This window comes from Capsicum annuum, chromosome 1, assembly GCF_002878395.1.
Source record: "Capsicum annuum cultivar UCD-10X-F1 chromosome 1, UCD10Xv1.1, whole genome shotgun sequence".
Taxonomy (NCBI): Eukaryota; Viridiplantae; Streptophyta; class Magnoliopsida; order Solanales; family Solanaceae; genus Capsicum; species Capsicum annuum.
The window spans coordinates 206044208-206068232 of record NC_061111.1 but is presented as its reverse complement, the minus strand read 5'-3'; the positions used below and the strand labels follow the sequence as shown (position 1 = coordinate 206068232).

At 28.2% G+C, this 24025-nt stretch overlaps 1 protein-coding gene across 1 annotated transcript; it reads right to left on the bottom strand.

Annotated features, from left to right (window-relative positions):
• Positions 1-628: 628 nt before the first annotated feature.
• LOC107856990 (B3 domain-containing protein REM14-like) lies at positions 629-3990 on the bottom strand. The gene is made up of 7 exons (XM_047412690.1): positions 3490-3990; positions 3047-3326; positions 2041-2171; positions 1681-1909; positions 1328-1518; positions 996-1224; positions 629-904 (listed from the first exon to the last, which is right to left on the bottom strand). Exons 1-7 carry the CDS (start codon positions 3901-3903, stop codon positions 858-860), a joined length of 1521 nt encoding a protein of 506 aa, XP_047268646.1. The 5' UTR covers positions 3904-3990; the 3' UTR covers positions 629-857.
• Between the last annotated feature and the right edge of the window lie 20035 nt (positions 3991-24025).

The following is a 24025-nucleotide window of genomic DNA, read 5'->3' as shown; positions in this document are numbered from 1 at the left end:
TTGGCTTGTGCCAAACTAAAATTTTGCCACATGTCTACTATTTTGGACACATGGACATACACTTGCCTCTGTAACAGTTTTACAATTTTGAACATGTTATGCTACACGTCTTTACCTATTTTCATTATCGTAATTGTTAAATATTATTGTTATTTTCTTCATGCATTAAAATCAGTCCATTGAAATATTTATAGGACGCGTATGAAGCATCTAATACCCCCACCGGAGGAAATGGACAGAACCAGTACTGGAGAAAGGGTGAGTGTCAAATTATGCTTGCATTCTTTGTATTACTTGCGGTTGCTGGCACAGAGTTAGTCGATACGTTAATCCCCAAATAATGTTGTTGCTTCTTCTCCGTGAAAAGCAGTTCACGATTGTAGGTTTTCTACCTCATCGATTGCAGAAAATTCCCCACTGCTGCCGTGATAAGAGTCTAGGCATGTCTTCAAAAATTTGTATATAAAAAATATTAAATATAATACATTAAAAAGTATTTTTATCTAGCTACACAGTATAATGTTTTGACGAGGAGGTGTCAGTTGACACCCCTCACTTACATCTGGCACTGCAACTGACTAAGGCCATCACAAAATCATCGAAATTGAAATATTTGATACAATCGCGCAACTTCTCTTTCATTGAAACTGAGTACATATAGAGTGCAACAAAACGACTGACTAACGATCAATTGCAATTACAGAGCAGAGATTACACAGCTCCGAAAACATATAGTAAAATCTAAATTCTTGGTCTTCTGAAGGGAGCCTTGTTAGATGTCTGATTAGACAGGTTTGGGCAATGAATATACCAAAATGTACAAGATCCAAAATCATTACATCCACTTGCTTTAATGACTAGTTTCCTTGCTCATCAACAACTGCATCCTTCCCAGAATATTTACCTACAATTTTCAGAACAAAACATAGCCTCAATTCTCAATCTATACTAACACACAGGATAGTCATGAAACTAAAGGGAGATGAAATTCTCACAGTGGAAATGAACTATAGGTATTGTGCCATTGTTGGTGAGTTCAAACTTGTAAGTTTCTCCTACTTGAACACCATTTGCTTTTTTGAACTGTGTCCATCCCCTTAGAATTCCAAAGTGATGTCCCGTTCGACCTAGCCACACTAACCATGATCTCTGCTTTCCATCGACAAGAATCATCTCACTTTTATCCATCAAGCCATTTGATTTCGAGAAATCCAGTGGAAGATACTGCTCAAGTTTATCCCAATATATAGATCAAAACGGAGTTATCACAACAACCAAAAACAAAAAAAAGGCAGAGGGTGTTGCTAAATTTGTTGAAAACACTTACCAAAGTAGGATGTTTGATGGTGTAAGGTTTAAAAGTAGACATAAAATGAGAGTTGGCATCAACAGATGTTGAAGCAGCCACTTGTGATTCTGGAGTAGGCGTGCTCGGAAGCAGCCACTTGTGATTCCGGAGTAGGCGTGCTCGAAATCTTAAGCCTAAGACCTTTATCTGACATTCTTTCAGCATCCAATTTTTTCATCTTTACTTCAGCCTGGAGGGATGGACTTCCTCTCAAATCTAGTTTATTAATTGAAAAAGCAATGTCAAAAATGAAACTGAAAATTAACTTATAACCAAAAGAACAATAGAAAACAGGATCAAGTTTAAGACGAGGGCTTAGATAAGAAACTTACCATGAAATCTTAATATAGGTGTTTCTCCATTGGAAATCATCTCAAACATTAAGCGATCTCCTTCCTTTAAGCAATTCGTAATGCAAAATTCATGCCATCCTCTTCCAAAGTAGGTGATTTCGCCACTTGTATACACACTAAACGTCCATGATCGTAGTTTGTCACTCATAATTATATTACATTTCCTGTCGATGAGTCTGTTTTCTTGTGCGAATCGTTTTGGAATACACTGAAACAGGTAGCAAACAAACATTTAATATGTATCTGTGTTTTACACTTCCAAATTATCGCAGAGATATGTGTTCGTTCTACGTGTTTTTGCAGCATAATTGTCAGAGTATAATGTACATGTGAACTTACCAGAAAATACTTTGAAAGGCTATAAGGTTTAATGGTACAAATGAACTGAGAGCGACTGAGATGCATATCCATAGTAGCTTCTACATTGGAGAAAGCCTTGCCTGATGTCTTGATCTTGGGCTTTGGTTTTTCTGTTGCATTTGTTAATTACACACAAAGTCAAAGAAAATATAATTCGACTCTTCAAATAGTAATACCATCACATAAAATAGGATGGAGGAGGGAGTACCATTTTCAAATTGTCGCCTAGCACTATGCAGAATTTATAATAGGTGAAAATCAACTAATTAAGACTCTTTTTTTTGTATATGCTACTTCGCCTTCTAATGCCAACTTCTCTAATGTCAAGGGGTACGGTGAGGTGGGATGGATGAGATCCCTTCACCATTAAAATGAGGTTTGCATCAGCAGATGTTGAAGCAGCTGCTTGCGGTTTTGGAGTAATGTTCGCGGTCTTGAAGTAACCAAGGAAGGAAGAAAGAAAAAACATTACAATCATAAATAAAGAGTGAATAAGTTGAAATTTTCCTTAACCATCACTGTTTCTCGAATTTCATACATATACCATTTGGTGTTCTCAGAATCCTCTCAACTACCGAACATACCCCCTAAAGGAATATGACATACTATCACAGTTTCAAGTGGCAGTACACGAGGAATTCCTTTTGAGCGCATAGAGTCAAATGCCCCTAAGCTATCACCATTTTGCAAGTTTCATACTTAATCTATTGGGTGGTTCGCATAAGTCCCCTGAACTACCATCAACTCTCATTGTGTCTCATGTACTCATTTTTAAGAAATTTTTCATCACCACGCACCTCTCATCAAGTTATTCCAAACATTTTGGCACATATTCAAATGGAAGTTTAAATCTAAAGTGAGTTATCATCTGAAGGATAATAGGGAAACTCGAATAATTTAGATATAAAAACTCGCAAAATGGCAATCGTTTAGAATTCTTTTGATCTATTCACTCTAAATAAAACGAATATTATGAGAAACTTGCCTTGGAACTTCCTCATTGTTTTTTTTGCATTACTAACAGCTTGAAATTTCCATATTTGTGTGCCTCCTTTAGCAATGATCTCAAACATTATTCGATCTCCCTCTTTTAAGCAATTATCAACACTGAATTTTCGCCATCCATCCGCAATATACGCTTGAGTTTTGCATGAATGTAGTGTTAAGTTCCACAACCTTGTTTGTCTTTCATCAAGTATAATCAAACCAAACTTCTTGTTGCGGTTGATGAGACCGTTTGCAAATGCAAAATGTTGAGGAATCCACTGACATTGTGTATTATACACACATTATTAAACAGTTCATATTCTTCATATACATTCTTAACAAAGATAAAAACTAAGTAAAATGATGCAGATATATTTATGCTTCCTTTAGCCTGTAGATTTTTGAAGAGTTCGCGAGAAATTAAAGTGTTTTGAGACTTACCATGAAACCTCTCGAAAGACAATATTGTCTAATAGTGAATTCAAAATGAGATCGACCAAAAGGTCTGTCATGAGTAGCTGCTTCTTCACATTCGTCATCACCCCGCTCCTCCTCAGCATCATCGTTCTCGTTCTCGTTCTCGTCCTCCTCCTCCCCATCATCATCATCCTCATAATCGTTCTCATCCTCAACAACCTCATCATCCTCATTCTCATTCTCATCCTCGACCTCTTTCTCCTTTTCTTTTTGTATCTGCATATACTCTGCATATTCTGTGTCACAATGAGTTGAATCAAATATGGAAACATCAAAATCCATGTCTCCTTCGTGTCTGAAAATCAACATATCTCCTAACCGCAAATCATGCTCCTCTGCAAACTTTTCCCAACCATCTTCTAACCGTCGTCCGTTCATCTTCACCAACCACTTGTTGCCAGCCCTTTTTAGTACAACATGTTCAATATGGTCATGCCCCTTCAAATACTTCAAGAAACCTATAGGAATTTTCTGCAATACAACAATGTGTATAATTTAAAGTTAGGCTTGTCCCATATAGTATACTAGTCCTACTTTCATCCCAATTAATCAATTGGGAGATATTCATTATTTTAACTTAATACACAGCTTAAAGAAGTTAAAAGACTATTAAATCTTATGATTTTAAATTGAATATAAGTAGAATTGTACTGAAATATTGTTTAATATTATGATATTAAACAGGTAGCGTGAAGAGTTAGAATTAAAGAATTGTCAAAAAAGGCACATTCATTTTGGAACGTACTAAAAGTTAAATTAAGACAAACAAAGTGCTTCTGATCTTCAGCTTCTTTTCTATGATAAAATTTCTCACATGTATACATGCATAATATATATAAAGAAGGATGAAATAATTTAAGTGTTACTTACAAGGCCATTCTTGAAACCTGGGAGAATGGGCTTGAAAAAGTGAGGTTTCTTTGGTGGGATTTCCATGGAAAAATGTCTTTTTTTTTGGGAAAGATACGACTGAAAGAACTAACTCCAGGGGGAACTAATATAGTTGTAAGGAAAGTTACAAAGTTATTAATAGTACTAATATTTAATAAGTATTACTTCCTCCGTTTCAAAAAGAATTATTTACTTTTTTTTTTAATTCATTTAAAAAAATGACTCATTTCTTTTTCTGACAATACTTTAATTTCAACTTTTCACATGACATGTTTAGGATAACAAGATTAAAGAGTATTTTGTTACATTTGACACAACTTTTATTTAAGGTTATAAGATTTAAAATTTTTTTTTATTTTCTTAAATTTTATGTTAAGTCAAAATAAGTCATTCTGTTTTAAACGGAGGGAGTAAAAGTTGTAAACTTTCTACTTCTGAATAGATATGACCCTTGGAATACTAAACGTTCAGTCCTGCTGTGATGTCTCCCACTCCATATAATATAAAATCAATGATTAACATATATTTATAGAGCCTATACATAATTACACATCACTCTAAAGTCTAATCCAACAATGGTATTGATCCTTCTCTATCCAACCATTCAGGAGTCAAATATTTTGAAATCAAGATTAAGATCAATGGGTGCAGCATCAATATTAGCGTGGAATTGATACTTATAATAATATTTAGGGGTGTGGGAGCCACTACTAAAAAAACTGAAAAACCGACCACAAAAAATCGACCACACATAGTGGTTGGAAAAAACCGATCACAAGTGGTCGGTTTTAAAAAAAAAAAAAAAAAATTTAAAAAAGACCAAAAGTGGTTACTTTTATATTTTAAAAAATCAAAATAATTATTTCAATAATTTTTATATTAATTATAATTTATTTTACAAAAAAATAAAAAATCGACCAGTAGTGGTCGGTTTTTTAAAAAAAAATTTAATAGAAAAATATTTTTAAGTGGTCGGTTTTTAAAAATTCTTTTTTAATTTATTTTTAACAAAACTGGCCACTAGTGGTCGGTTTTTAATTTTAAAAAAAAATTCTTTTAAAAAAACCGACCACTTGTGATCGATTTTTAATTAAAACAAAAAAATAATTTAAAAATAATTACGCTAAACATAATCTTTATATGTAATCAATAATTATATATATGTAATCAAATATATATATTAGTTTCATTAAAAATAATTATATATATAATGAAATATATATATATAATTTTTTGAAATTACACTGATCACACGTAGTCGATAATTAGTATAATAATAATAATAAAAATCAATCATTTTTAAATTTTTTGAAAAAATTACACATAAAAATATATCAAATAAAATAAATAAATTACGTTAAACACAGAGGCGAACCCAGGATTTGAACTTGACGGGTGCACCTTTATATTTAACATAGTAATTAATAGTGTCAAAGTTCGACATGCAGTTCTTTGAAAACTTATTAATTATAGTAATTTATAAGCAAACTTTTAATATTATTGAATATCATTAATTAGATTTAATATGAAAAAGTGTGTTATCCATCATACTTGAATTCAATGCACTTTTATATTTTAAATAATAATAAAAAGTTTTTGAAAAATATGAAATTCGAGAGATTTGTTTGCTAGATGGTTGTACGAAAAACGTTTGATTTAAACCTATCTCAAACTTTAAATTACTAATTTTTTAAATAAAAAATAAGTCAATGATCAAAAGATAAAAGAAATAAACATTTACGCAGTTAAAAAACAGACTTTAATTGGCATGTTCAACCATCTTGCCAATCAAGTCAATTGTTTTCGGGGGTACACAACATATATTTAACACAACACCTTGATATATATACAGATATACAAACTATATATATAGAGTTTTTTTCGAGGCTAGCGGGTGCACGTGCACCCTCTACTGCCAAGGTAGGTCCGCCTCTAGTTAAACATAATCTTTATCCTTTACTTATGTTTTAATATATAAAATAAATATTTTCCTTCGTATATATGTTAAATGACGTTAAACATGCATAATCTTTGTATAATGAATATGTGTGTGTGTGTATATATATATATACAGTGTATACATATTATATAGTGAAGGTATATTAATGACATAAGATAATGTAATCTATAATTCATCTGAGTATTTGTGAAATACGTTGTATATTATTATGGGGTAGTATAATCGTGTATGTGATGTTTATAGTATGTATGTGAAACCTGATAGACAATTGAATATATGTATATATACGTATAAATATCTCGTGTAGTGACGTATGTAGTAATCAAAAGCTAGATAACTGAATCTATATATCAAAATAGTTTGAATGATACGTTGATATATATCATACTATTGAGGAAGTAAATATACTATTTTGGGTCAATGTAGACACGCGTATGTTGTTGAAGTTGTAATAACGTAAGAGTAGTATTATGACGGGTGTGTGTGTGTGTGTGTGTGTGTATAATATTTTATTTAAAAGTTAATTAACCAAAAAATTATCGTAATTTGCAAAATTCATTGATATCATTATACGGTTGGAGAAATACACTACTCGTGTTAATATGATGATAAAATAACGGCTTATCTGATTTATATATGTATGAATTGTATTAAATTAATTGGATGTTGTCCCGGTACCATACACAGTATATGTACTGTGTGTTTATATATATACGAATTGTATTAAATTAATTAAATGTTGTTATAAATATTATCGAATTTATTAAAATTTTAATTTATTAAAAAATAATTTTAATTTATTAACTTATTTTTGTAATTTATTAATTGAAATTTATTAAACTTTAATTTCAAAAATATTTTTTTTTAATTATTACGAAAATCGACAACATGTGGTCAGTTTTCAAAAATATTTTTAGAAAATCGGCCATATGTGGTCGGTTTTCTTAATAATTAAAAAAATATATAAATCTTTAACCTGACCCGTAATACATAACCATAAAATCACTCCAGAACCTCACCTATTTCTCTTCCAAAACAGCAATCAAACTCCAAAAACCTCCAAATATCATACTTTAACAATAAACTCCAAATCTCCATTGTTCTTTCTCTTTCAAGGAAGTTTCTACTCCATCTTAACTTTTAATTTTGGCTTTAATTCATTTTCAAGGAACTATTCCATTCTAAGTTTCAATTTTAGGCAAGGTAACAATTAACTTTCATTAACTAAATTTAGCTTATTCTTGTATCCACAAACTCGTTTTTTATTATCTAGAAATGTTAAAGGTCTACATACAAATATCTTAGTGTTAATTTTGTCAAATGGTTGTGGTTTGAGTTCTAGGGTTTGAATATTTATTTTATTTAGCTAGATTTTAGCTAATTTTTGGAATTTGAGATTGAATTAGCTAATTCTAGGCTTGTTCCAACATTAATTTGATTTTCAATTACCTAAATTTTAGTTAGTCTTGACACTTATTTCTTCATTTTACTCATTAATTGTTTAATTTTTTTAGGGAGAAATCTTATTCCTATTCCTTTACTAAATTGTTGTAATTATTTAAGCGAAAGAGTATTCTTTGTAATAATTTTACTATTTGACAAATTTCGAATTCGATAAAAGGATTGCTTTGCTATTTTTTTTGGTGACCGCTTATCTCTTTCACTTTAATTTACACCAAGCAAAGGTAAGTTGATTTGTCTCTATTTTCTTATAATTAAGTCTTGTTATTGTTCATATTGAAATCTAGTGAAGCCGTGTGTGGCCTTGTTCGATTCACTAGCATTGTTGTTGAAATCTTGTTGGTCTTATTGTTGCTTTTTAGCTGACTTAGTCACTTGAAAATGGTTAAGTGTAGGGACTTTAAAATGAGTTTTTTTTTCAATGTGGTTAGGTTAGTCACTTAGTTACTTGAAAATGGTTAAGTATATGGACTTTGAAGGAGAATTTTTTTTTTTTGAATGTGGTTTGTTTGGTGACTTAGTCACTCGAAAATGGTTAAGTGTAGGGACTTTGAAAGGGCTTTTTTTTTTAAAAAAAAAAAGTGGTTTGGTTGGTGACTTAGTTACTTGAAAATGGTTAAGTGTGCGGACTTTGAAGGGGATTTTTTGTTTTCACTATAGTTTGGTTGGTGACTTAGTCATTTGAAAATGGTTAAGTGTAGGAACTTTCAAGGAATTTTTTTTTTTTTAATATGGTTTGGTTGGTGGCTTAGTTACTTGAAAATGGTTAAGTGTAGGGACTTTAAATGAGATTTTTTTTGTTTTGAATGTGGTTTTGTTTTGATAATTAGTCACTTGAAAATGGCTAAGTGTAGAAACTTTAAAGGAAATTTTTTTGTTTTGAATGTGGTTCGGTAGGTGACTTAGTTGGTTGAAAATAATTAAGTGTAGGGACTTTAAAGGGGAATATTTTATTTTGAATGTGGTTTGGTAGGTGACTTAGTTGATTAAAAATTGTTAAGTGTAGGGACTTTTAAGGGGATTTTTTTGTTTTGAATGTGCTTTGATAGGTGAATTAGTTGCTTGAAAATGGTCAAGTGTAGGGACTTTTAAGAGTATTTTTTTTGTTTTGAATGTGGTTTGGTAGGTGAATTAGTTGCTTGAAAATGGTTAAGTGTAGGAACTTTAAAGGAGAATTTTTTGTTTTGAATGTGCTTTGGTAGGTGGCTTAGTTGGTTGAAAATGGTTAAATGTAGGGACTTTAAAGGGAATTTTTTTGTTTAGAATGTGGTTTGATAGGTGACTTAGTTGGTTGAAAATAGTTAAATGTAGGGACTTTAAAAGGGGATTGTTTTGTTTTGAATGTGGTTTGGTAGGTGAATTAGTTGCTTGAAAATGGTTAAGTGTAGGGACTTTAAAGGAGAATTTTTTGTTTTGAATGTAGTTTGGTAGGTGAATTAGTTGATTGAAAATGGTTAAGTGTAGGGACTTTAAAGGAGATTTTTTTTGTTTTGAATGTGCTTTGGTAGATGACTTAGTTGCTTGAAAATGGTTAGTGTAGGAACTTTAAAGGAGATTTTTTTTGTTTTGAATGTGCTTTGGTAGGTGACTCAGTTGCTTGAAAATGGTTAAGTGTAGGGACTTTAAAGAGAATTTTTTTGTTTTGAATGTGCTTTGGTAAGTGACTTAGTTGGTTGAAAATGGTTAAGTGTAGGGCTTTAAAAGTGATTTTTTTTTTGTTTTGAATATGTTTTGGTAGGTGACTTAGTTGGTTGAAAATGGTTGAGTGTAGAGACTTTTAAGAGGATTTTTTTGGTTTTGAATGTGGTTTGGTAGGTGAATTAGTTGCTTGAAAATGGTTAAGTGTAGGGATTTTTACTTTTTGAATGTACTTTGGTAGGTGACTTAGTTAGTTGAAAATGGTTAAGTGTAGGGACTTTAAAGAGAATTTTTTTGTTTTGAATGTGGTTTGATAGGTGACTTAGTTGCTTGAAAATGGTTAAGGTGACTTGATTGAATTTTTGTGACTTGATCTAATTATTTGTGACACTTTTGAAAGTATTTACATTTGATTTTTTGTTGTTGCTGCTGCTGTATTTACATTTGGTTACTGTGGTATTGCATTGTTATTGTTGCATGCTGTATTTGAGTTTTGATTTTTATTTTTTTAAAATATTTTCAGAAAAGCCGACCACAAGTTGTCGGTTTTTGAATTTCTTTTTGCAGAAAATCGACCACATGTGGTCGGTTTTATATTAACTTTAATTAATTGATTTAATAAAAAACCGACCACTTGTGGTTGATTTTTTTTTCTAAAATTATTTTTTTCCATTTTAATAAAATAGTCGCTTTTGTGGTCGGAAATTGGGAAAAACGAACCACTTGTTGTCAATTTTTGTGGTCGATTTTTCCCTTCTTTTTAGTAATGAGCTAGGTCATTAGAATTATACATTTATTAAGAACTTGTCTGGTAGCTGATTTGGAGATGAGTGATGTATGTACTCCCTCCGTTTCATTTTAGTTGGCCCCCTTTCTAAGAATATTTGTTTCAGTTTAGTTGTCCCTTTTATGAAATCAAGAGGATTTTATTATGTTCTTCCAATACTACTCTTAATATTAAATGACTAAACAAAGTGTATTTACTCAAATCTATAATTTCAAAGCATAATTAATAAGGCTAAGTTGATAAAATAAACCCCTAATTAATATTTTCTTAATGAATGTGTCAAGTCAATAGGGGTCAACTAATATAAAACAGAGGGAGTATTAATTAAATTATGCGTAAGTAATATCACGTTTGGTAGTTGTTAGGAGTTCAATTATCTAGTATAAAATTAATATGGTGTTAGATTTGCAACCTGGAGGATGGGTCGGGTCTTTAAAATATCCTACCACTTCCGTTCCATATTAGTTAGATATTTTCTTTTTTACATGCATGTTAAGAAATCATGAATAAAAAGTAATTTTACTAATTCACTCTTTAAAAAATTTCTTAGGAACTTTACAAATAAGTGTGAACACTTTCTAAAAGAATTAATTGCAAAAATAATATTGAAAAATTTAATTAATTTTTTTTTGATTTAGTAAGATGGTCAACTAATATAGAACAACTATTTTTAATAAGATGATCAACTAATATGAGGCGTAAAGAGTATTATTTACAAATTCCATGTCTACATGGCATTATTGTTTTGAAGGCGAAACACATCGATAACTTCCTAAAGTTGAGATCTCTAAGTGAAAATTGATATCAATTTTAAGAAATTGTCGATGTGTTTCGCCTTTTTTGAATGCCTATTTTTCGAAAGTATGTGTGCAAAAGCTACTGTCGTGGCTAGAGAAAGGAACTCAACAATGGACATAAAGGAATATATATGGAGAAGACTTGATAGAATACTTAAATGACATTTTACTCCCTCTGCTTCCTATTACTTGATTTCAATTGACCTCATCACACATTTTTTAATAAAATTTTTAATTAGAGGTATAATTTATTAAATTAATTATTAATAATATTTTAAAATTTTAATTTTGACTATTACTATTGTAGCTATTTAATACTAAAGATAATATGAAAAAAAATAAAGGCTTAAGTCATTGATAAGACTTTAAATTTGTTTCGAAATTTCACTTAAATCCCTCAACTCAGACTTTACCTATCAGACCCCTAACCTACCTGAAATTTGAACCATTTGAATATTTTTTTATCAATCAACTAAAAGCATAAAGCGTATGCAACACACACGCAATGATGTAGCAACAGTGGCGGACCCAGTATTTAAAAATTGTGGGTGCTTTAATGTAGCTTAAAAATTTATTAAAAAATGCAGCGTAGCTGCAGGAATTCAAACTCAGGATGGGAGACACAGAACTTACATCTAAAGCCAAAACACCCAGCCATGTTTTTGTTCTTTGGGTGTTTTTTATATATTATACCATTTTTCACTGTTTATTACATAATTATATCTATTCTACGTCAAGTTTAGTGGATGATGAAGCACCCAAAAAAAGCACATTGGTCCGCCCCTGTGTTGCACAATAACGAATTAAACGGTGATATTTGGCATTAAATTCAAAAAATAATTAAAAATTAAATTGTAAGAAAAGAAAATTATTTCAAATCCCTCAACTAATTTTAAAATATATATATATATATATATTTCAAATCCCTTAATTATTTCAAAAAAAGCACATCAGTTGTTGCCCCTGTCCGAATTTTTCCACCAACTTCGTCAGAATTTTCTCACCAATTTCGCGGAAATTTCCACCATCAGTTTCACCGGAAAACTTCTTTAACAATCTAGCCGGCAAAAATGAATTCTTTAACAATTTTGAAGCAAAATTCAGATTCGTATCAATTATCAATGTTAGCCGGTAAAAATGAAGTTTCGGCGGAAACTTGTTTGACCCAATTTGATTTTTATTCTCTCGATGAATTTTTCTTTTATAGCCTTAAATCTTTGTCAGTAAATTCTTTCAATTTTTCTATTTCGCCATTTGTTTAGTTAATTTTTTTGTGAGGGTAACGACAACAATAATAACAAAATTGGGAGCGGCGAAATGATGATAGGGAGAAAGAAGAAGGTGAATATGAGAAGAGTTGGTTAGAAATCAATGATATCGCCGGCGTTGTATATAACGCTTGAACAAGCTCCAACTCTGAAGACTTTTTCTGGTTCATTGTCTCCTTCTCCTTATCTGGTTAATCATAAGCGACGTGGCGGTGGAGAAGCATTTGCGAATAGGAAATTTGAAAGATTGGAAGAAATTGAGCAAGTTGACGAGAAGACTAATATGAATTTGAATTTGGAAGAAAAGCGAGCTGAGGAAAATTAGATGGCGAGGGAATTAGTTGACATCAGTTTGTGTTGAGGAAGACAAGTACCAAAATTCTTGTATTTTTTTAATATTTAAATGTTGGCTTTTCTTTTTGTTGAGATGTCAATTTTTGATTGGCTAGTCAAAAAAATTCTTTGGCTTCAGACGCTCATCTTGAGTGATTATCACGCAAGGTGCCATGTGGGGCAAAAAGCTTAGGTGGTTCAAATTTCGGGTGGATATAAAATATGATAAGTACAAGTGTGAGTTGAAAAGTTCAAGTTAAATTTCAAAACAAGTTTAGGATTCTATCGATGACTTAAGCCAAAAATAAAACTCGCATCTATCTATAATATAATAAAAGTGTAAAGTCTCTTAGAAAAGTGATCTGAACTTTTTGCCCTTCATTAAAAGATTTCACAATAGACAAAACTATCTTTTATACTATTTTACTCAAATTATTATTTAATTATTTTAATAATATTAATTATAATATTAAATCCTAAAATATATATGGAAAGAAAAAATGAAGAATCCTACTCCCTTCATTTCGTTTTAGTTGACCCTCTTTCTAAAAATATTTATTTCAATTTAGTTGTCCATTTGATGAAATCAAGAGGATTTTATTATGTTCTTCCAATATTACCCTCAACATTAAATGACTAAATAAAGTGTATTTACTCAAATTCATATTTTCAACGCGTGATTAATAGGATTATTTTAGTAAAATAAACCTCTATTAAGTAATTTTTTAAGGGGTGTGCCAAGTCAATAAGGCCAATTAAAACGAAACGGATGGAGTATAATATATGGAAATAAGAAATTGTTACTGTAAGAAGAATTAAAAAAAAAAAAAATCTCCTGGGTTTTAGGAATCATAAATATATGTGATTGTTTGCTTTAGTATTATTTTTTAGATCAAGAAATATTTTTGTAATATTTTATTTATTTTAAAGTGCATTGATTTTGTAGGTATTTTGAAGATGTATGATGATGATAATATATATAGAGACAGTTGATATTTAGTTTTTGTCTTCTTTTATGATATTTAGTTTATCAAGCTTTATGAAAAGGAAAAAAATAGTAAGAGAAAATGCCTAACTAAATCTGACTTCTTGATTTTTCTGACGATTTCTAATCAATAATTTGTAGGTTTCTTACTATAAAAAATATAAGATGCAACAAAGAGACATAACAAGAGATAAAGAAGAGAAGGAGCGAATATTTCTTCATAAATATTCATGGTAAGGAATAGTTGATAAGTGTTTCTCCAAAAATATTTGTTTCTCCAAAAATATTCACAGTGAGGAAGAGTTGATAATTGTTTCTCCAAAAGTATTCATGATGGAGTAAAAATTTAACGTTCAGTAGAATCCTTGGGTTTATTTGGCTGGACATACCAAGTGCGAGGTTTGACTAAATTAAACTCACCCTAATAGGGATTAGGTTAAAAAGAAACTCCAACATTACTTCTCAATTTTCCTAAAGATCTAAGTTATCACTTCAAATAAAGAGATTGCACGTTATCATTAATATTTTATTTTATACTGTACGTAATATATTTTTAAAAAACACAAATATTAAAACATATTTGAATATATTGTTATAGAGAGGTAATTTTATGAAGAGTCTAACACTATAATGAACGTCATTCTTGTTATTGGTGGAATTTCATTATAGAGAAGTAACATATAATATGAAAAATTCGTTTCGAAGAAAATCAAGACGCTATAGTGAAATACTGTTATAACCAAGGATTGTTATAGAGAGGTTTGATTGTCTATATATTATTAAGAGCAAAAGGTTTGCAATATATCTAAACTTTAGTGAAATTTGCTGTAACATGTCTCACCTTTGTGAGAGTCCTATGAGCCCCTGAACTATTTATTATCACAAAGGTCCTATTCAAATCCTGATGTGTTCAATGTGCGTGATTCACACAGTGGTCCAGCTGACAAATATATTCCACATAAATACAATAATAAATAGTCTGGGGGAATGGGGTCATAGGACCCCCACAAAGTTGAGGCATGTTAGAACAAAATTTTTCAAAAGTCTAGGTATATTTCTGACCTTTTTTCCTATTATTAAAGTCGTCTATCCATTGATTTGAATATAATGAGTTTGTTCTTTTTATACATGCAACTTTCTTCTTTAATATTGAATACACATGCAACGCACGTATCCTAAGCTAATGTATATAATGATGTTAGTCCATATTGACTTAGGACAACCCTTCTACGTTAGTATTTTACTAAATTAACTCTGTTAATCATGTTTAAAATTTTACCTATAATTGTTACTTATAATTTTATACTTTCTCCGTTCCTTTTTAGTTATTTCTTCATTTTTTATGAGTTAATTTGACTAAGTTTTAAAGTTAAATTAAATTGAAATTAATTTAATTTTTTAAAATTAAAATTAAAATATTCAAAACTACGTATACTACAATTTTTTTTTTTTTCAATTTGATCAATAATTATATCTTAAAATATTAGTTAAATTTTGTATCGTTTGACTTTAAAAAAAATACAATTAAAAAAAATGAATGGAGTATAAAATATTTATCTATATCTATAATCAATAATTTATATCTACAATCTATATCTATATCTATATCTATAATATATAATTTATCTATAATCCATATCTATATCTATAATCTATAATATATTAAAAGTGTGAAGGGCCTTAGAAATATCGTTTGAACTTTTTGCCCTTCATTAAAAGTCTTTATTTTAGATAAAATCTTCTTTTCATGATTTTTTTCTAATATTTATGAGTTAAAAATTAATCAAATATATTTATAGTAAAACCTTTCTTTATTAGAAGTCTAATACTTTTTTCATCAGTTTAAGAATTCTAAATCAACAAAATTTAATTTTAAGAAGATTTAAAAAATTAAGTAAATATCTTATGCTAAAATCTTTTCTTATTAGAAGTCATTAGAATTAATGATAACTAATACTTTTTTCATTAGTTTAAGAATTCTAAATCAACTAAATTTGATTTCAAGAAGATTTGAAAAATTTAGAAATAAATATAAAACCGTTAGAATAAGAAAAATTTAAGAAGTTCCAAATTTTAAAAAGTTTTAAGTACGTAATAAGAATGTAATCAATGATTTTCTAAAGATTTTAGATATAAAAAAAAACATACATTATATATATATGTGTGTGTGTGTGTGTGCGCGCGCGCTTACACGAAAATATATGTTTATGCTTACAGTATCATATTAAAGTGTAAAAAAATTTTAAAAAATGATTTAAGCTTTTACACTTTATTAAAAATCTCTCCTATAGATAAAATTTAATTTTAAATGATCAAATGTTACACGTGTGAGACACGTGCGGTTAATCTAGTATATATATAAAAGCAAAACTAAAACAAGACAAGATGCCACGTGGTAGTACAATAGAATGCCATGTGGCAGTTTTTAAGACAAGGTTATAAACATTGAAATAAAAATTATGAATTAAAATATACGATATTATATTTAAAAATATTAATTTTTTTAAAAAATTATCATTAGCTTGAAATTAGGAACATAAGCTTATCTCTTTCAAATATAATTTAAAATATATTTAAATATTAAATAAAAATACAACAACAAAAAAAAAATAATAGTACATTAGTACACGTTTAAACACACACAAAAAAATAATAGTACATATAGTAGCACTACTTTTAATTTTTAAAAATGTAGTAATATTATGAACTATAATAACAACAACAGCAACAACAATAATAATAATAAACAGTAATAGTAGTAGCAGCAACATTACTACTACTACTAATAATAATAAAGCAACAACAGTAATAATATAATAATTAGAAGAAGCTACTTGACAATTTTAAAATAATAAATAACAATACTGTAATAAAGTTTTGAATTACAACATTTGAGATTTGCATTTAAAATTATTAATATTTTTTTAAAGATTATCATTAGCTTGAAATAAGGGACATAACATTGAAGAGTTCTAAATTAACTATTACTATTCATAAACTTATCCCTTTCAAATATTATTTAAAATATATTTAATTTAATAAAATATAAAAATATTGAGCTAAATAATAATAATAATAATAATAATAATAATAATAATAATAATAATAATAATAATAATAATAATAATGTTTGACGATAATAATAGTGGTAGCAGTAGTATACGTTTAACCAAAAAATGTAGCAGTACACATAGCAGCAGTCGTAGTGCTTTTAATTTTAAAAAGATATATAATGATAATAATAATAATAATAATAATAATAATAATAATAATAATAATAATAATAATAATAATAATAATTAAAAAAAGTAATAGTAATAGTAGTAGTGCGTAGTAGTTGTAATAACAATTTAATCGAACTCTTATTGTTATTTAACCAATTTGGTAAAATATTAGTTATTTTATTATTTTTAATTTGAATTGGAGATAAAATATCTTCTCAAAGATAAAATTAGAATTTTCAAAAAGAAAAACTTAAAATTTTTAATTAAAGATATTAGATTTATTAATTAATAATGTATGTTACACAAGTTCTTGCAAGCTATTAAGCACAAAATGAATAGAATCATTAATATGAAAAGAGTTATTATTTAATCAGAAAAAAAAATTGAAAGATAAAGAATTACAATTCTGAATTTGAATAATAATAGTAGTATTATATTAGAATCTTGAATTTAAACTTAAGATAATCATGATATTTTTAAATCTTATCTTTATAACAAATTCATAACATATTCAATTTTGAATTTGAATTTTAGTTTATATGTATATCTAACTTTGTGATGATAATCATGATGTTTTAAAATCTTATTTTTCTAACAAATTCATATCACATTCAATTTTGAATTTTAATTTTAATTTACATGTATATCCAACTTTGCGACCTCTTATATATATACACCTTGAGTGAGGCACATATTAGTGTAAACTTTATTCTTCTCTTTTAATTATTTATCATTTTTAAATTTAAATTTTATTTATATGAGGGAATATTCAATGATTATTTTATTCGCAGAGATATTGATTAGTCTTTCTTTTTACATGTCTTAGTATTATTTTGTTGCATACATTGAATGTAATTAATATAATTTATTTATAGTAGTTTGTGCAAATTACTAATTACTAGCTCCCAATGAATTACAGATTGAAGTTGTTCAATCTCTGTCAACGCTTTGTTTTCAATCTTCTGATCTATACATCATGTAAGTTGTTAATATCTTATACAAAGTTAATGATTTATATGAACCGTCATTTAATTTGCCACTAAGAAATAAAAATTAAATTTATTATTATAATTTTCAATACACTTATAATTATATATATTTTTTTGGTTTCAGAGAATTCTATCATGGATAAAAAAGTTATAGATAATGTCCATCATATTTCTTCATATAATTATTAAGATATGTTGTTCATGCTTAACTTAGCTTTCAAATAGTTTTAGCATTATTTGTAAAAAATGATATATTTATGTTTTCCACAAATATACTTGCCATGGATAATAAGTAAAAAATATTTTTCTTAAACATTTGTATATCATCTATATTATTGAAAATAATAGAATGAGTTGGAATAGAGTGATGAATATTATGGTTGGAAAGGAGAGGACGGGGGATTGTGGTGGGTGGGGGTAGGGGTGGGGTGGGGTAGGAATTTTTTTAAAATATTTTTGATGAGTAATAAAATAAATTGTATGTGGTTAATTAGTTTTGTATTGAAAGAAAAATAAACTTTGGAATAAGAAGTTTTGGAATTAGACACAATCAAGTACTTTTAGTGTAATTGTTGTTTTGAATTAAAAGACAGAAAAAAAGTAAAATTTGAAATGAAAGATAAAAAATGTAATCACATATCTTAATTGGTTATAAATATATAAGATAATAATTATTTAATATTTTACATTTTTTATTTTTTATAATCGTCAACAAAATTTAATAAAAATACGAATTTTATTCTTTTCATATCAAAACATCTAAAATAATTGTAATTTTTACTATATATTAACGATTAATTACAATTCCACTATTAAATAATTTATTTAATATTTCATAACTATTTAAAATATGTTAATTTTTTTAATGATAAAAGAAAAGCAACTCATATATTATTCAAATTGTAATTTAGTACATTATGAATCAAAGATGAAGGATGCCTAATCTACTCCGACCCATAGCATTAGATATAGAAGATAAAATGCTTTATTTTTTTTTAAAATTAATTTTATTATTTTAAATAAATAAAACAATATTTTTTTAATGATACTTTTATCGAAAAATATTCCGCACATCGCGTGGGTACTTATACTAGTAACTTACTAAAACGAACAATAAAAAGTCAAATAAAATAAAACAAAATAAATAAAAAATTTACTCCAACTATAAATCAACATAAAATTAAAACGAGCATGTTAAGAAGGGGAGTTACAAAACACAGTAAACCTCATTGATTGATATTTCAAAAGGGTCGTGGGTAGGCTTATGAAATAAAAATGATATTTCCTCCATTGCATTTTCTATCGACCCTATATTAAAATAAAATTTTCTTTTTATTTGTTTATTTTAGCGAGTCAAGAGATTTTTTATTACATTTGAAAATTATGTTTATTATTAAATAACTGCAAAAAGTAATAATAGTCAAGTTAAATTTAAAGTTTCAGAGTATAATAACAAAATTAATTTAGTAAAATATATGTTTAGTTAAAAATTTCTTAAAATTTATGCCAAGTAAATTTCAACCAAGTACTGTTAGGGTTTTTGCCCTAATTTTCTTACTATATTTAAGTTTTATTTTTTCTTAGAAGGAAAATAAAAGTTACCATGATTACTTTTACTTTTCTTGAAAGAAAAAATATAATTCTTTTCCATATTTGGCTAACCTCTTTCTTGGAGGAAAGATTTTAAACATCTATAAATAGAATCCCCTTCTCACACCATAACACAATAACATCTACAATGTAGTCTTTAAAGAGTCTTTGTTTAGAGGAGATTTCTTCCAATAAGTTTTAGGATTTTCAATTTTATTTTTAATATATAGGCCGTTTGGCCAAACCACATCCAATAATATATTTTTAGTTTAATTTTTCATGTGTCGTCTGATTTATCGTCTTATGATTTGCAAACTAAAAGCTTCCACATGACGTCCTCTCGATTTCCAACCCAATAAGTGGTATCAGAGCTTACGGTTCAATGGTCCAATGGTGTGGTGAGACGAGATTAAACAGGTTTAAAACGGTTTCAAAATCAAGCTGCAACAATTTGGGCGATAATGAAGTTTTTTGTCAAACTATATGTGAGAACAAGTTTCAACCATATTTTCAACACGCCTGCTGCTGCATCTTTAAAAGTGAAAATAAAGTATTACTTTTAAACCAATTTTTAACCATGATATTTTAAACCTTATTTTTAACCATGACAAGCAACAGTTATGAAAATTATATCAAGAATGAAGTTCATGCACGTGATATGAAGAGAAGACGGATCAAGTGAAGAAAATCAAGTCAAAAAGGGGAGATTTGCTAGGGTTTTTACCCTGATTTTCTTACTATATTTAAATTTTTTTTTTTCTTAGAAGGAAAATAAAAGTTACCATAATTACTTTTACTTTTCCTGAAAGAAAAAATATAATTCTTTTTCATATTTGGCTAACCTCTTTTTTGGAGAATAGGTTTTGGACATCTATAAATAGAAGATCCCTTCTCATACCTTAACACAATAGCATCCACAATGTTGCCTTTAAAGAGTCTTTGTTTAGGGGGAGTTTTCTTCCAATAAGTTTTAGGATTTTCAATTTTATTTTTAATATGTAGGCCGTTTGGCCAAACCATATCCAATAATATATTTTTAGTTTAATTTTTCATGTGTCGTCTGATTTATCGAACCCAACAAGTACTTCCTCAGTTTATCTAGGTTCGCGCTTTGCACAATGTGTAAAATCTTGTTAAATTTATATAATTTTTTTTTATAATAATAAAATTTTGATTAGCTATTTTTTCAAATGAAGATAAATTATTGAGAAGAAAGATACTTAACACGTAAGAACTCCAACTTTTCATTCATACTTAAATATTTTTTCATAAATATTACTCAAGTATTATAAATGATAATATTTATTAGAAATCATAATTGGAGGTAAATCATATACTTAATTCGAGCTTGTCTTACCTAATCTTATTTATTTGTTGTTTCATATATAATGCGTTAATTATGTAAATAAGAATATTTATAGTTATTGTAGTGATAAGTAAACGTTATACATGCATAATCAAAGATATTTTTGTGTTACATAAGTCCTCTCATTTGCTATTAATTAGAGAATTTACATAAGTCGTTTCATCTTATCCGTTTTTATTTAATTATTTTTCATCCATTTTTAACTATATTTATATAATCCATTAATTCATACTTGTCTTATATCTATAAAAGAGAAATAAGACAAGTATGATGTGACACCTCTCTATGGCCACCGTTCCTATTTATTTATTTATTTATTTATTTTTTCACCATTTCTTGCATTGATCAATTTGTTTAATGAATAAAAAATTTATTATATTTATTATATTCAATTATATATCAGGAGTTACACCATCAATTTACATTCTCTATTTAAGTAACATGTCCCTTTAATTTTCTTCTATCAAATTCTTATGACTTGAACAATCTATATATAGGCAATGGTTTTCTCAGAAGACAACATTGAACTTTGTAGCCATGGTAAAAAAAACTAAAAATTGAATCCATCAAATATAAATTTTCAATCCACCTCTTCGTGGTGATGCACCATGTTCTTGAGGTCTTAGACTATGCAAGTAATCAAGAACATGTATATCATCTCCCTTAGCTTCTAAACAACAAAACTTTACACCTGCTAGCTGCATTTATTTTTTATTCAAATTGTAAATATCTCTTTTCACTGGATTTGATTAAAAAGTAAATCATAGAGCAATTATGTACACACTTTTCTGTTGAAATTCTTTTGTCACCTTATTGTTTTCATATGTGAAATGTGCTATATTTCATCACTATTTTATTAAAGGAAAAAAAGATCCATCTCACAGATCGTGTAGTTAGTTTTCATATCTCTAAACATTATTTTTTAAAATGATAAATCTATATAAATCTAATGTATTTTAGATTTGGTCGAATTGACTCTCGTAGAACAAAAGTGCAATGAAATTTTGAGACGTAAATAGAGAGAGAGAAAAAAAGGTTGCACTATAAACATAAAAATCGTTCATCTTGTTAAATTGATTTTTCTTTCCAAAAAACAATAACTTTTTTGTCTTCTCTTTTGCCCAAAGAATACTTTTTGCTTTTCTGAACAATATTTCACTATTTGTTCAGATTCAGAAGGCTTGGTATATTCACTAAAATTATTTGCATACAATCTTATGAAAAAGGTGGAGCAAACACCATAACCTTAAACCAGAGAATCACACATCTAGTACTTGGATGGATCATTTTGGATGCAGATGAAATTGGCGATGACAATAGTACCGACGATTCCGCAAAGAATAGTAGTGAGGCTAGTTAACAAACTCTATTTTCTATTTTCAATATCACCATATCATTTGCCCTTGAAACAGATCCATTTGAACACGCTGAAGATGACACAAGTATAAATTTTACTATCAAAGAATATCCATGAACACATGAATAAATATCACAAGATAAATTTAACTATAGATACAAAATAAGAAAATGAAAATATGAACTTCATTGAACTTGAGTGCATGATTAGCAAATGATTATAAATATGAAATATTCAGTAAAATTCAATCAATTCTAACTCATACAAAATAAAATGTCCAATATTCAAAACCACATATATTGAAAACTTACTAATTTTAATGTGAAATATTCTGTAAAATTCAATCAATTCTAAATCATACAAAGAAAAGTGTCCAATGCTCAAAACCACATATATTGAAAACTTACTAACTTTAATTTTCTTCTTTTGCATTCAACCATGACTACAAAGTTCAATGTTGTCTTCTGAGTAAACCATTGCCTATATATAGATTGTTCAAGTCATAAGAATTTGATAGAAGAAAGTTGAAGGGACATGTTACTTAAATAGAGAATGTAAATGGATGGAGACTTTTTGTAACTCATGAGATATAATTGAATATAATAAATATAATAATTTTTTTATTTATTAAACAAATTGATCAATGCAAAAAATGATGAAAAAAATTCAAAAAAGGAAGAAAAAAGATAAATAGAAATGGTGGCCATAGAGAGGTGCCACATCATCCTTGTCTCGTTTCTCCTTTGTATATATATATTGATTAATATACCACTCTTCGAATATAATAAATTTTATATTTTTAAAAGTACAACAAATAATGAATAGTATAATTAATAACAAGGTAAAATGAATAAAATAAATTATTTATTTATTTTTTAAGCTGAATAAATATTATTGTATATCTATTTTTGATATACTGAACAAATAAATGACGGTCGAAGTGAGTAAAATTGAAACATGGAATAATAATGGGATCAATTGGAAAATATAATTAAATGCACCCTTTAATATAAGATAATGAAAAAGCCACGCCTGCATAATTCCATTAGCAACTCCCATAGCAACTCAGTAGTTTTCTTAATTAATTAATTCTTTCATTTCTATCTCAACAAAAACAAAACACTAATTTCATGTACACTAATATTTCATCAATTCTTGGCAGCCATGAAAGTCTCACCAAAGAAGCCTCACTTTTTCAAACCAATTCTTCCAGGTTTTAAAACAGGACTTGTAAATTACTCTTTTAATCACTCCATTTTCTTTAATATATGCTTTACAACGATCGGAAGCAACCTTTTTAGCCAATATTGCCTTTCGAAAAGTTTCATGGTACATCTCAAAAATCATTTCATGCCAAATTATATTCATTAATATAATTTGTGCAGATGACACTCTCTTACCTCTTTCACACTCTATGTCTATGTCTTCTTATTGAAATTTTCATGATAGATCAATCCCATTTTCCTCCTAAAAACAATTTGTTTTCTGTTACGCACCTTGCAACTGATCATCGTCATGTCATCTTTTCATCTTCCTTTACTTAATGGTGTTATAAATTTGGTGTAAATTTGAAGAATATGAAGTATTTATTTGCACTTATGCGTACACCATGTCAGTTTCTGCCTCAACAATTTGCAATTGCGAATGGTCACATCAACAAGAAGCGTAAGTTGATTCTAATAGATGAAAGACAAAGATCGTGGAAATTAAAGCTAAGTTCGGGTAGTACTCGAGCTCCAGCTTATATTGGAGATGGATGGCGTAAATTCGTTGCTGAAACTTTTTTAAAGGAGGGAGATCGTGTAATGTTTGAGGTCGTTACAAATGGAGAAACACCAATTTGGAAATTTCAGA

Coding starts and splice junctions, on each gene's coding strand:
- LOC107856990 (XM_047412690.1), bottom strand. CDS start 3,903: ATGAACGGACGACGGTTAGAAGATGGTTGGGAAAAGTTTGCAGAGGAG. Junction 2,172..3,046: donor AACAATGAGGAAGTTCCAAG/GCAAGTTTCTCA, acceptor CAAATGCAACAG/AAAAACCAAAGCCCAAGATC. Junction 905..995: donor ACCTATAGTTCATTTCCACT/GTGAGAATTTCA, acceptor TGAAAATTGTAG/GTAAATATTCTGGGAAGGAT.